At 61.1% G+C, this 11,563-nt stretch overlaps 2 protein-coding genes across 2 annotated transcripts; both read left to right on the top strand.

The window, feature by feature from the left end:
- The first annotated feature begins 1,324 nt into the window (after positions 1 to 1,324).
- Positions 1,325 to 3,042, top strand: IL11 (interleukin 11). The gene is made up of 4 exons (XM_036096793.2): positions 1,325 to 1,436; positions 1,608 to 1,694; positions 1,820 to 1,981; positions 2,691 to 3,042. Exons 2-4 carry the CDS (start codon positions 1,665 to 1,667, stop codon positions 2,859 to 2,861), a joined length of 363 nt encoding a protein of 120 aa, XP_035952686.2. The 5' UTR covers positions 1,325 to 1,436; positions 1,608 to 1,664; the 3' UTR covers positions 2,862 to 3,042.
- A 2,078-nt stretch (positions 3,043 to 5,120) lies between these two features.
- On the top strand, positions 5,121 to 10,923 carry GARIN5B (golgi associated RAB2 interactor family member 5B). The gene is made up of 9 exons (XM_078062645.1): positions 5,121 to 5,270; positions 5,471 to 5,625; positions 6,481 to 6,739; positions 7,622 to 7,646; positions 7,807 to 7,871; positions 7,963 to 8,063; positions 8,156 to 8,208; positions 8,293 to 8,369; positions 8,902 to 10,923. The coding sequence occupies exons 1-9, from the start codon at positions 5,121 to 5,123 to the stop codon at positions 10,921 to 10,923; spliced, it is 2,907 nt and encodes a 968-aa protein (XP_077918771.1).
- The last annotated feature ends 640 nt before the right edge of the window (positions 10,924 to 11,563 follow it).

Raw genomic sequence — 11,563 nt, 5'->3', positions numbered from 1 at the left:
AAGGCCCCCAGCTCCCTGCCCCCTGCCCTGGGGAACCCCTGCCCTGTGGGGACATGAACAGTAAGTTGGTTCAAGTTCATGGGGTGGGGGGGACAGGAAGGGAGGAGGGAGGGCCCGTGGCGAGGAGGGTGGGGAGCAGACAGGCTCAGCGGAATGGGACAGAAAGAGACAGAGGAGAGTGAGGGAGCCATGGGGAGGCAGAGACGGAGAGGAAAGGAGATTCCGAGAAAGCAGGAGGCCCAGAGAAGAGACGGGCAGAGAGAGACGGGAGGACGAAGCTGAGACGCGGAGAGACGCACAGGGCAGCGCGAGAGAGATGGAGACCCCCAGACAGACGGAGAGAGAGACAGATGCCGGGAGGTGACCCCCAACGGCCGGGGACCCTCAGGGAGTCAGCGGGGACCGAGGGACGCAGACGCCCAGGCATCCCGACAGAGAGGTTCCGGGAGGGAAACTGAGGCAGAGAGCCCCCCCCCCCCCCCCCCCCCCCGCCCAGGAGGTGAGCGCAAGTCCAGAACACCGACCCCAGCCAGGGGGAAGAGAGAAAGAGAGACAGTGGTGCAGACAGGAACGGGAGAACCAGACAGATGCGGACCGACGGACAGACAGCGGCCGGGGAGGGCCGGGGGGCGGGCTGGGGGTGTGATGCGGGAGCGGGGCGGCCCGGGGGGCGCTGATTGGCTGGCGGGAGCGGGGGTGGGCGGGGCAGCTGGGGGATGGGCTGCCGGGGAGCCAGCGGGCCGGAGCCCCCGAGCCGTGCGCCGCCGCCGGGTCTCCCTCCGCCTCCCGCGGCCCGGCTGCGCCCGCGCCTCTGCCTCTCCCCGCCCAGGTGTGCTCCGGGGGGCATCCCCGGCACCACGGCCCGGCCTTCCGCGGTCCACTAGGGGGTGGGGATGTCCCCCTGGGGAGGGGTCTGGGCCCCCGGGTTTCTGTCCTGGTCTCCTTCCTCTGCTCTCAGTCCGGCTCGGGCTCCCGAGGCCCGGGGAGGGGGCAGGTTCTGGCCTGTGCCTCCCCCCTCATGCCCCGCCCCGGGGCCCAGATTCCGGCGTCCGGGGGCGGACGGGAGACGCCCGGCCCGTCTACCCGCCCCGGGCCGCGTCTGCTCCGACGGGCGGGGCAGCCAGAGCCGGAGAGGGAGAGGGAAGCCCGCCCCGGCCCTGCGACCTGCCCTGGGCGCTCCACCCTGGGACTCAAGACCCCCCAGTCCCTCCTCCCTCAGACCCACCAGTCCGGTCTGAGCTCTCTGCTTCCTCCCGCCCCCAGGTGTTTGCTGCCTGGTCCTGGTCGCCCTGAGCCTGTGGCCAGATAGAGCTGCTGCCCCGGGGCCACCTCCTGGCCCCCCGCGGGCCTCCCCAGACCCTCGGGCTGAGCTGGACAGCGCCGTCCTCCTGACCCGCTCCCTCCTGGCGGACACTCGGCAGCTTGCGGCGCAGCTGGTAGGAGAGCCTGGAGGGGATGGGCTGGGACCAGGACCAGGAGTGGGGAGGGCTTCTGGGCTACCACGGTGGCAGAAACGGGGGGGAGGGAGGAGTTTGGGGCCTGTCTGGAGGATGGAGGGACCCTTGGAGCTGGGCAGGGTTCCCCTCAAGGCTTCTTTGCCCCCACAGAGAGACAAATTTCCAGCCGACGGAGACCACAACCTGGACTCTCTTCCCACCCTGGCCATGAGTGCAGGGGCGCTGGGAGCCCTACAAGTAAGGGAAGGGGAAAGGGACAGGGGCAAAGGTGAGATCTGGGCATGGAGGGGGTGCGGGGGATTGGGGGCCAGAGCAGGCAGGTGGCAGGTGTTCCCTGATGCCCCCCATGCCCTGTGTTCTAGCTCCCAGGTGTGCTGACACGGCTGCGAGCGGACCTGTTATCCTACCTGCGCCATGTGCAGTGGCTGCGCCGGGCCGGGGGCCCTTCCCTGCGGACCCTGGAGCCGGAGCTGGGTGCCCTGCAGGCCCGGCTGGACCGCCTGCTTCGCCGGCTGCAGCTCCTGGTAGGACACTCCAGCCCCCAGACCTGACACCTAGACTTGAAACCCGAGACCCCAGGACCCTCTGAGACCCTCCTCTGTGTCCCAAACCCTGTGGCCCCGAGACCCCCCCAGACCCTGCCATCTCCAGACCTCAGAACCTAGACCTTGAGCTCTGAGTCCCTAAGACCTCAGATGCTGGTCGTGAGCCCTTACGACCCCCAAACCCTGACTGCTAAAATCCTAGACCAGCACCCTGAGATCAGAAAACCTCAGATACCACTTCCTGGGCCTGACCGCAAAGACCCTGGACCTCAAATTCCAGCTCCCCATTCTGAGAGCCCAGCCCTCACCCATGAGTCCCTGAGCTTGGATGGAAGAGACCCCACATCTAAGACCCCAGCCCCGAGATCTTGGACCCGACCCCAGACTTGAGCCCGCAGCCCCCAGCCCTCACCTAGCACCAGGATCCCAGTCCTGATTCTATAGACCTCTCCCCCAATCCCCTGGACTGGGCCCTGGAATTCCAGCTCTGACACCCCCACCTTTTGGTCCCAGTCTTCATTTTCTGAACCCAACATGCTGAGAACTGCCCACCCAGAAACCCTACCCCACAGGCCAGAGACACTCCAGAAGCATGCAGCCTGGACTCCCCAACCTCCCATTCAGACCCCTTCCTGGGACCCCCACTGCACCCCTGACCTATTGCTAACCCTCTGTCCTCTCCCAACAGATGTCCCGCCTGGCCTTACCCCAAGCACCCCCAGACCCACCAGCTCCCCCGCTGGCCCCCCCGGCCTCTGCCTGGGGAGGCATCAGGGCAGCCCACGCCATTCTTGGGGGGCTGCACCTGACCCTTGACTGGGCCGTGCGGGGCTTGCTGCTGCTGAAGACTCGGCTGTGACCCGCCACCCGGAACCACCAACGTCCTTCGATGCCACATCTTATTTATTTATTTATTTTGGGACTAGGGGCACAGCAGCAGGAAAACACCCCCTCCTTCTCTCCCCCTAATTCGAGACGGTCCCTCCAGGAGACCTGGGCAGAGTGGGGGGGTATCTGTGCCTTATTTATACTTATTTATTTAAGGGGGCGGGTGGGAGGCAGGTGGACTTGGGGACCAAAGGGGCAGGGAACTGGAGTTCTAGATTCTTGAATCACTTAAGAAGTCTGGCCACAGGTTTTCCCTGTCCCCTAGCCCTCTGGGCCTGGGCAGGAGCATATATTATTTATTAAACAATTACTTTTTGGGTTGGGGTGGGGAGGGAAAGGAGGCCTGGGTTTTTGTACAAAAATGTGAGAAACCTTTGTAAGATGGAGAAAGGGGAATTAAATTTGTCATACACATCCACTTAGAGGCGATTTCTCTGAGTGCTGAGGGTTGGGGGCTGGTCGCCGGGGTCCCTGGAGCAGAGAGAGGCAGGGACCCTTAGTGGGCAGGACAGCAGAGAGGAGATTGTTGGTCCCCCAGGGACCCTGAGTGCTGAGGGGCAGGGTCTGAGCCTGTACTTTGTAGGCACTCAATAAATTAAAGGAAGGTTCCAGAAGGCCATCCTATGCGCTACAATACTTGCATGTGACAAAGCTACAAGTTTGATGTTCGTTATGGTGATGTTCACAACAGCAGATCAGAAACCACCTAGATGTCCAACAGTGAGGGATGGTTTAATAAATTACACCCATCCATGTGATGGAATACCATCAGCCATGCCGAGGGGATGAGACGGAGGCTGCTTTAAGACATAGAGAAAGCAGGCTACTGACCACTGCATGATTCCCATTTTGTGTTTGGATGGATGGATGGATGGATGGATGGACAGATGTTTTTAAAAGTCCTAGAACATGGGGCATCTGGCTGGCTCAGTCAGTAAAGCATGTGACTCTTGATCTCGGGGTCATGAGTTCCAGCCATACACTGGGCATAGAGCTTACTTTAAAAATAATAATAGGGACGCCTGGGTGGCTCAGCCTTTGGCTCAGGTCATGATCCCGAAGTCCCAGGATCGAGCCCCGCATCGGGCCCCCAGCTCAGCAGGGAGTCTGCTTCTCCCTCTGCTCTTCACCCAGTTCTCATGCGCTCTCTCTCTCTCTAATAAATAAAATCTTTAATAATAATAATAAGTCATAGAAGAAAATGCACCAAAATGTTGACAATGGTCCCCTCAGGGTGGAAGGTGGGGTAGAGTTATGAGTGACTTTTTTTAAAAATCTGTGCTTGTCTGTATTATCCAGAATTTCTACAATGACCATGTATTTTGCATGACACATTTAAAAAAATAATAAACACTTTTTAGAATGGAAGAATACCAGTCAACACCTTCTCCCCCAATAAACCCTCAGAAGGAGTCAAGAATCACGGCTCACTGAGTCCCTGCTCTGGACCGTGCCTTAAGTGTGGGGTTTTACTTACACGATCCCCTGAATGCGCCATTATGCCCCACTTTACAGGCGAGGGGAGGAGATGGGGGGCGTTGTTGTTTAGGGTCACATGGCTAGGGAGAGACAACTGTGATTCTGCCAGAGGTCTGGCTCATTCCAAAGCGCACGTCCTTCTCTTTAGAACCCATGTTCAGCAGTTGTTGCCACAGACACAAATAGGTTACATATGGGGAAACTGAGGCCCAGTGGGGGTATGAGTCTTACTCAAGGTCCAGAGGAAGGTCAGTGGTGAGCTGGGGCTGTACTCAGGTCTCCCTTCTTAAGAGTCAGAAACTCTTGGTTAATTATCCGTTTACAATATCCAAGACAGCACCCCCCCCACCTGCGCCCCCCCAAGGGTCCAGTGTTTTCACTAGTTTGGGTCTGGATTGGGGGCTTCTGATTCACAGACTTCAGCCCTCAAGACTCTAGGCCACATCTTGGGGAAGGGAGCCCATCCGTGCCCCCCAGAGAGTTCCCAGAAAGAGTCCTACACGTGTCTGATGAGGTCACAAAGCTCCCCCACCGGAAGGCTCCTCCCCCAGGCCAGGGCTGACCACCCCCCCCCTTCAGGGCCATGGCCAAGCCCTGGGGAAGCTCCACCCTCTGGAACCGCTGAGCTCCCGCACCTGTGAAGCCCAAAGGGCCAGTACGGGTGGGCTGAGGGACACTGGGCAGGCCATGTGCCCAGGTGCCCGGCTCCCTGACTGTGTGTCCGTGGTGACTCACCTTTTCTCCAGCCGCCATGAACCGGTTTCAGAATATCAGGCACATGGAGCCACTCCAGGGACCCTCAAAATGGGTCCCCACACTGGGCGAGCTGCAGAAGACCCTCCAGAAGGGCGAGTACCTGCCCCTCCGCCCGCTGCCCATGTTCGAGAGTAACTTTGTCCAGGTCCCCAGCTTCCTGTACCCTGGGGGTGGAGAGGGGCAGGAGGGGATTGGAACTCCCTGGGCTGGGGGACTTGAACCCAGGCAGGTATGAGGCAGTGGGGGTGGGGGTGGGTGGGGCTCCGGTGGCAGGGGGCTTGGGCTGGGGGTGCCAGAGGAGCACAGGAGAAGGAGTGGTTCCAGCCCCTCTCCCTGGCCCCCCAGGTGACCAATCGAGGGGCCCCCGTGTACATGCACCACAGAACCAACCGTCTGACCATGGGTGTGGCTGCCTCCCTGCCAGGCCTGGTATTCCCAGACATCCTGCTGATCGCTCAGCCCGGAGAGGGCAAGGAGTGCTCCAACCTCGTCCTCACCAGGTGCCTCCATCCCCCCCACCTGCCCCAGGGAGTGCCCAACCTCATCCTCATCAGGTGCCTCCACCCCCCCCCCCCCCGTCTGCCCCAGGAACCTCATCCTCACCAGGTGCCTCCACCCCCCCATCTGCCCCAGGAACCTCATCCTCACCAGGTGCCTCCATCCCCCCATCTGCCCCAGGGAGTGCTCCCACCTCATCCTCACCAGGTGCCTCCATCCCCTCCATCTGCCCCAGGGAGTGCCCAACCTCATCCTCACCAGGTGCCTCCATCCCCCCATCTGCCCCAGGAACCTTGTCCTCACCAGGTGCCTCCATCCCCCCCATCTGCCCCAGGGAGTGCCCAACCTCATCCTCACCAGGTGCCTCCATCCCCCCCATCTGCCCCAGGGAGTGCCCAACCTCATCCTCACCAGGTGCCTCCACCCCCCCATCTGCCCCAGGAACCTCATCCTCACCAGGTGCCTCCATCCCCTCCATCTGCCCCAGGGAGTGCCCAACCTCATCCTCACCAGGTGCCTCCATCCCCCCATCTGCCCCAGGAACCTCGTCCTCACCAGGTGCCTCCATCCCCCCCATCTGCCCCAGGGAGTGCTCCCACCTCATCCTCACCAGGTGCCTCCATCCCCCCATCTGCCCCAGGGAGTGCCCAACCTCATCCTCACCAGGTGCCTCCATCCCCCCATCTGCCCCAGGGAGTGCTCCCACCTCATCCTCACCAGGTGCTTCCATCCCCCCATCTGCCCCAGGGAGTGCCTAATCTCATCCTCACCAGGTGCCTCCATCCGCCCCATCTGCCCCCGCCCTGTCCCATCTCCTGCTCTACCATCTCCATCTCCTTCCTGCCCCCACCCCCCAGGATGCTCCCGCTGGACCTGGCCCACCTCTACGTGCATGACTTGTCTGCCTGGCGCCTTAAGCTGCGCCTGGTCACAGGCCGTTACTACTACCTGGAGCTGGACGCCCCTGATAACGAGGCTGGCTTCCTGTTTGACCGCTGGATCCGTCTCATCAACCTGCTCCATGAGCCTGCCACAACCTGGGCCCCCAGGACTCTGAATACACCCACCATGGACCTGGCCCGTGTGGTACCTCCGGCCTCCACCTGGCGCCTCCAGGTGGGCACCGCCCCCACAGCCCCCAGGGGCAACTATGGTTTTAGATTTCAGAGCCAAGACAAACAGCCTAAATCCAGAATCCCAAGAAATGAGGCTGGGGGCCTGGATGACAGAGGAGGGGCTGGGGGTTAGACTCCTGGGTCTGAGGGAGGAGGGGCTGGGGGCCTGGACTCCTGGGTCTGAGGGAGGAGGGGGCTGGGGGCCTGGACTCCCGGGTCTGAGGGAGGGCTAGGGGTCTGGACTCCTGGGTCTGAGGGAGGAGGGGCTGGGGGCTTGGACTCCTGGGACTGAGGGAGGAGGGGCTGGGGGGGGCCTGGACTCCTGGGTCTGAGGGAGGAGGGGCTGGGGGCCTGGACTCCTGGGTCTGAGGGAGGAGGGGCTGGGGGCCTGGACTCCTGGGACTGAGGGAGGAGGGTCTGGGGGGCGCCTGGACTCCTGGGTCTGAGGGAGGAGGGGCTGGGGGGCTGGGCTCCTGGGTCTGAGGGAGGTGGGGCTGGGGGCCTGGACTCCTGGGACTGAGGGAGGAGGGTCTGGCGGGGGGCCTGGACTCCTGGGTCTGAGGGAGGAGGGGCTGGGGGCCTGGACTCCTGGGTCTGAGGGAGGAGGGGGCTGGGGGCCTGGACTCCTGGGTCTGAGGGAGGAGGGGGCTGGGGGCCTGGACACCTGGGTCTGAGGGAGGAGGCGCTGGGGGCCCGGGCTTCTGGGTCTGAGGGAGGAGGGGCTGGAGCCCTAGATTCCAGGGTTTGCAGGGGCAGAGGACAGGACCCCTGGTCCTGGCAGGCGGATGGGTTGGGGTCCTGGAGTCCTGGGCTGGGTAGGTAACGGAGATGTGGATACCAGGAGGAGGCCACCCCTCCTGACTGGCCCCCTCCTTGTCCACAGGCCCAGCCCCAGTCCAAAGGTTCAGGTGAGTAGGCTCAGTGTCCATCAGGCTCTTCCCCGCTTCTCAGCATCTGCTGCAGTAGGCGTGGTCAGACCTTGCCCTTCTCCCCTGGCCAAGCCCCCTGCGGGTCTCCCTGTGTCCTCCCTGTCAGAGACCCTGACTCAAAGCCTCCCCTCCTCTGCAGTCATGATTGTCGAGCCCACCTTTCCTTACAAGTTAATGGCATCTCAGAGACAGAAGAAGACCAAGGTGAGCAGGCCGGGCAGGACTGGCTGCTGATGGGTGGGGGCTGGGGGCGCTGTGCCTCCTCACTGCACTCCGTCCCTCCTCCCACTGTCAGACCCTCAAGCGCAGATTCAAGTCTCAGGCCGTGGGCGACTCTGTGCCTCTCATCTGGTCGCGTCTGGAGCATGCTGAAGCTAAAAAGAAATCTGCGGAAAAGTAGGCTTAGGGTCTTGCTCCTGGTGGGAGGCAGGGGAAGGCTGAGGACCCTGGTGCAGATGCCATCTAGTCACACCACTTTGCGTCCACAGGTCCCAACCAAAACTCTACGCTGACACGTCTCGGACGAAAATCCAGGTTTCTGGTGAGCACACCTCCCCCTCTATGTATGGATCCACAAAGTTCTCGCTCTTCCCCTGAAAGCTCAGACTACTTTCTTCCCACCCAGAGAAGCCCAGCATCACCATCCGTACCATCTTCAGCATCATTTCCAACACCATCAACAACTCACGGTCCTCTTCCAAGGCACCTATTTACTGGGGGCCCAACTCTTGGTCTGAGGGAGGAGGACCTGGGGGCCTGGACTCCTAGGTCTGAGGGAAGAGGGGCTGGGGGCTGGACTCCTGGGTCTGAGGGAGGAGGGACTGGGGGGCCTGGACTCCTGGGTCTGAGGGAGGAGGGGCTGGGAGGCTGAACCCCTGGGTCTGAGGGAGGAGGGGCTGGGGGTCTGGACTCCTGGGTCTGAGGGAGGAGGCCCTGGGAGCTGGACTCCTGGGTCTGAGGGAGGAGGGACTGGGGGCCTGGACTCCTGGGTCTGAGGGAGGAGGGGCTGGGGTCTGGACTCCTGGGTCTGAGGGAGGAGGGGCTGGGGGTCTGGACTCCTGGGTCTGAGGGAGGAGGCCCTGGGAGCTGGACTCCTGGGTCTGAGGGATGCGGGGCTGGGAGCTGGACCCCCGGGTCTGAGGGAGGAGAGGCTGTGGGCTAGGACTCCTGGTCCTGGGTCTGGGAGCCTCCCCGGGTCCTGATCATCCTTCCCCTTTCTTCGGCCCATGTGCAGGGTTACTTATCTGACTCTGAGGTGGGCACGGTCCTGGGAGGTTTAGTGGAGACCCCTGCACGCTGTATCTCGGAGGGCAGCCGTGAGCCTTCCTTGCTGGGCTCCTATGATCGCTTGGACACATACCTGTGGCGGCGGGACATTGAAGACCTGATGGACCCGGATTCCAGCACCTTGTCCTCTTCCTCCTTCTGCCCAGCCCTCGGCCCTCCGGCCTTCAACCTCCCTGCCACGTTCTCCTTCCATAAGCACCAAGGAAAGGCTGGGCAGAGGCAGCGGCCGCCATACTCCCAGAAGACGCCATCTACCCATGCTGCCTCTTCGAAGGTTCCATTCATCCTCGACCAGTCCAAGAAGGTCTCAGCAGTGCCTGCTCCATCCCAGAAGACCTCGACTGCCCCTGGCCCATCCCGGAGGGCCCCAGCTGCACCTGTTGCTCCTCAGAAGGCCCCAGTAGCACGTGGCCCATCCCGGAAGGCCGCACCTGCATCGGCTACTTTCCCGAAGGCCCCAGTAGCACGTGGCCCATCCCGGAAGGCCGCACCTGCTTCGGCTACTTTCCCGAAGGCCCCAGTAGCACGTGGCACATCCCGGAAGGCCCCACCTGCTTCGGCTAGTTCCCCGAAGGCCCGAGCCATACCTGTCCCATCTCAGAAGGCCCCACCTGTGTTGGCTAGTCCTCAGAAGCCTCCAGCCGTACCTTACCCATCTCCAAAGTCCCCACCTATCCAGGCTCTTCCCCCAAAGGCTGCGTCCCCCACTCTCCAAAGGAGGAAATCTTTCTTCATCCCTACCCCATCCCAGAAGGCTGTGACCTCACCTAGTCAATACAAGATGACACTGGACAGGGCCGATTTTGGCATGGTGCCTGAATTAAGTCCTAAAAGGGATGGGCTTGAGAGAAGGAAGCATGAAGGGACGCCACAGCCCATGTTGTTCGTGGGCACCCAGGAGATGGACGTGCTAGAGACGAGGACCCAGAGAACATCCATGGAGCTCCCTTTCACTACCACGAAGAAGCAGTCAGAGGAAGTCGTGATCAGCAAAGCCCGGGAGATCACCCTGGATGGCCTGAAGGGCAGGAGCACATTGCAGGACAAGGTCCACAAAAAGAAGGAGAAGATATCCCTGGACATGCCTGGCTTCAAATCCAAGGAGAGAGGAGAGCAGCAGAGGTGGCTCAAGACCCAGGAACTGGCCATTGAGGGAGGCCCAGAGGAACAGAGCAGGCCCTTCTCGGTGGAGGGGCTCACCCTTGCCAAGATGATGATCATGGCCAACTGCAAGGAGCCACCCCAGAGACCAGCTGCAGTCGGTCTGCCCTCCTGGCTCTCAGCTCCCCAGGCGTCTGCTAGGTCAACAGAGGGCACAGTGCCCTTCAGCCCCCATCATGTGTCCTCCCCGGAGGGGAAACCGGGGGCGGTTAGGGAGCAGTCCCCGGTGGGCTCCTGGGTGCCCTTGATGGAGGGGACACCAGTGGGGTTTAGGGAGCAGTCCCCAGTGGGCTTCTGGGTGCCCTCACCGGAGGGGACACCAGTGGGGGTTAGGGACCAGTCCCCGGTGGGCACCTGGGTGAAGGGGAAAATGCATCAGTGGGCAGAGAGGAGTAAGCATCACTGGGTGAAGGAGCTTTCCCAGGACACAACAGGGCCTTCCGAAGTGCCCTACCTCATGGAGCAGGAGATGGACAGTGTCTCCAGCAGCCGGAAGATGGATGATGTCTCCCGGTCTCCCATCCCTCTGCCCGCATCGGAGTGGGAAGATGCACCCCAGTCGCCCATCTCTCTGACCCCCATCTCCGAGATGGAGGCTGGGGTGTCCCCACAGCTCAGCAGTGTATCTCAAAAGCCTCAAGAGCCCAAGGAGATGTCAGATCTGAGCCCTCTGACCAAGACCGGGTTGTCCTCAGAGGCTCTCTCACCCTCGCCCTTGGAAGTGGAGAGTGTGATGGACATGGCTCCCAATGGGGAGAAGACAGAGGAACAGGATGTCTTCAGTGCTTCAGCCAGGTACTTGGGGTGACAGCTAACATGTTCTGTCAACTCCATTCTCTGCAAGGTAGAGAGGATCATTCCCTCTTTTTTCACTTTTATTCATGGACTAAATATATATTGGGTCTAAGTTCTAAGCACTGGGGACACAACACTGAGCAATTTGGGGAGTATGTATGTTCCTGCCACCTGGTACGTAGAGCCCAGAGATGCTGTTTAACATCCTACAATGCACAGGATGGTCCCCCACCCCCACCCCCAACAACAAGTGATCCACACAAACTATCAGTAGTGCTGAAGTTAGGAATCCTGACAGTAAAAACTGAATCAATTATAGTGTATGATATAATGTGAGAGCTCCATGGGAAGACAGCAGGGGAGGGGGGGACTAGGCGTGAAGGTAGGCAGCCTCCAGGATGGGACTGGTTGGTCCAGGAGGGCCTCAGTGAGCTGATGTCACTTGTGTAAAAGATCTGGAGGAGGAGAGGGGGGACTCCATGCACACATCTGGGGAAGATAGGTGTGTGCAATATTATGTTGGACCAAGAGTGAGTTCCAGGGGACCCCAGAGTAGAGAATGCCGTCAGAAGAGTCAGGGAAGAGGTGGCAATCATGGGAGACCTTGCCGGCTTTGATGCTGATGAGTGAGCTGGGGTTTGTTGAGCAGAATG

This window comes from Halichoerus grypus, chromosome 15 (genome assembly GCF_964656455.1).
Source record: "Halichoerus grypus chromosome 15, mHalGry1.hap1.1, whole genome shotgun sequence".
NCBI lineage: Eukaryota > Metazoa > Chordata > Mammalia > Carnivora > Phocidae > Halichoerus > Halichoerus grypus.
This window is presented reverse-complemented; position numbering and strand designations above follow the sequence as displayed.

What these genes read in the sequence shown, in the direction of transcription:
- GARIN5B (XM_078062645.1), top strand. Translation starts at nt 5,121, where the DNA reads ATGAACCGGTTTCAGAATATCAGGCACATGGAGCCACTCCAGGGACCC. An exon ending in TCGAGAGTAACTTTGTCCAG is followed by an intron (nt 5,271 to 5,470) that starts GTCCCCAGCTTC and finishes CTGGCCCCCCAG; the next exon opens with GTGACCAATCGAGGGGCCCC. An exon ending in GCCCCAGTCCAAAGGTTCAG is followed by an intron (nt 7,647 to 7,806) that starts GTGAGTAGGCTC and finishes CCTCCTCTGCAG; the next exon opens with TCATGATTGTCGAGCCCACC.
- IL11 (XM_036096793.2), top strand. Translation starts at nt 1,665, where the DNA reads ATGAGTGCAGGGGCGCTGGGAGCCCTACAA. An exon ending in GGGCGCTGGGAGCCCTACAA is followed by an intron (nt 1,695 to 1,819) that starts GTAAGGGAAGGG and finishes CCTGTGTTCTAG; the next exon opens with CTCCCAGGTGTGCTGACACG. An exon ending in TTCGCCGGCTGCAGCTCCTG is followed by an intron (nt 1,982 to 2,690) that starts GTAGGACACTCC and finishes CTCTCCCAACAG; the next exon opens with ATGTCCCGCCTGGCCTTACC.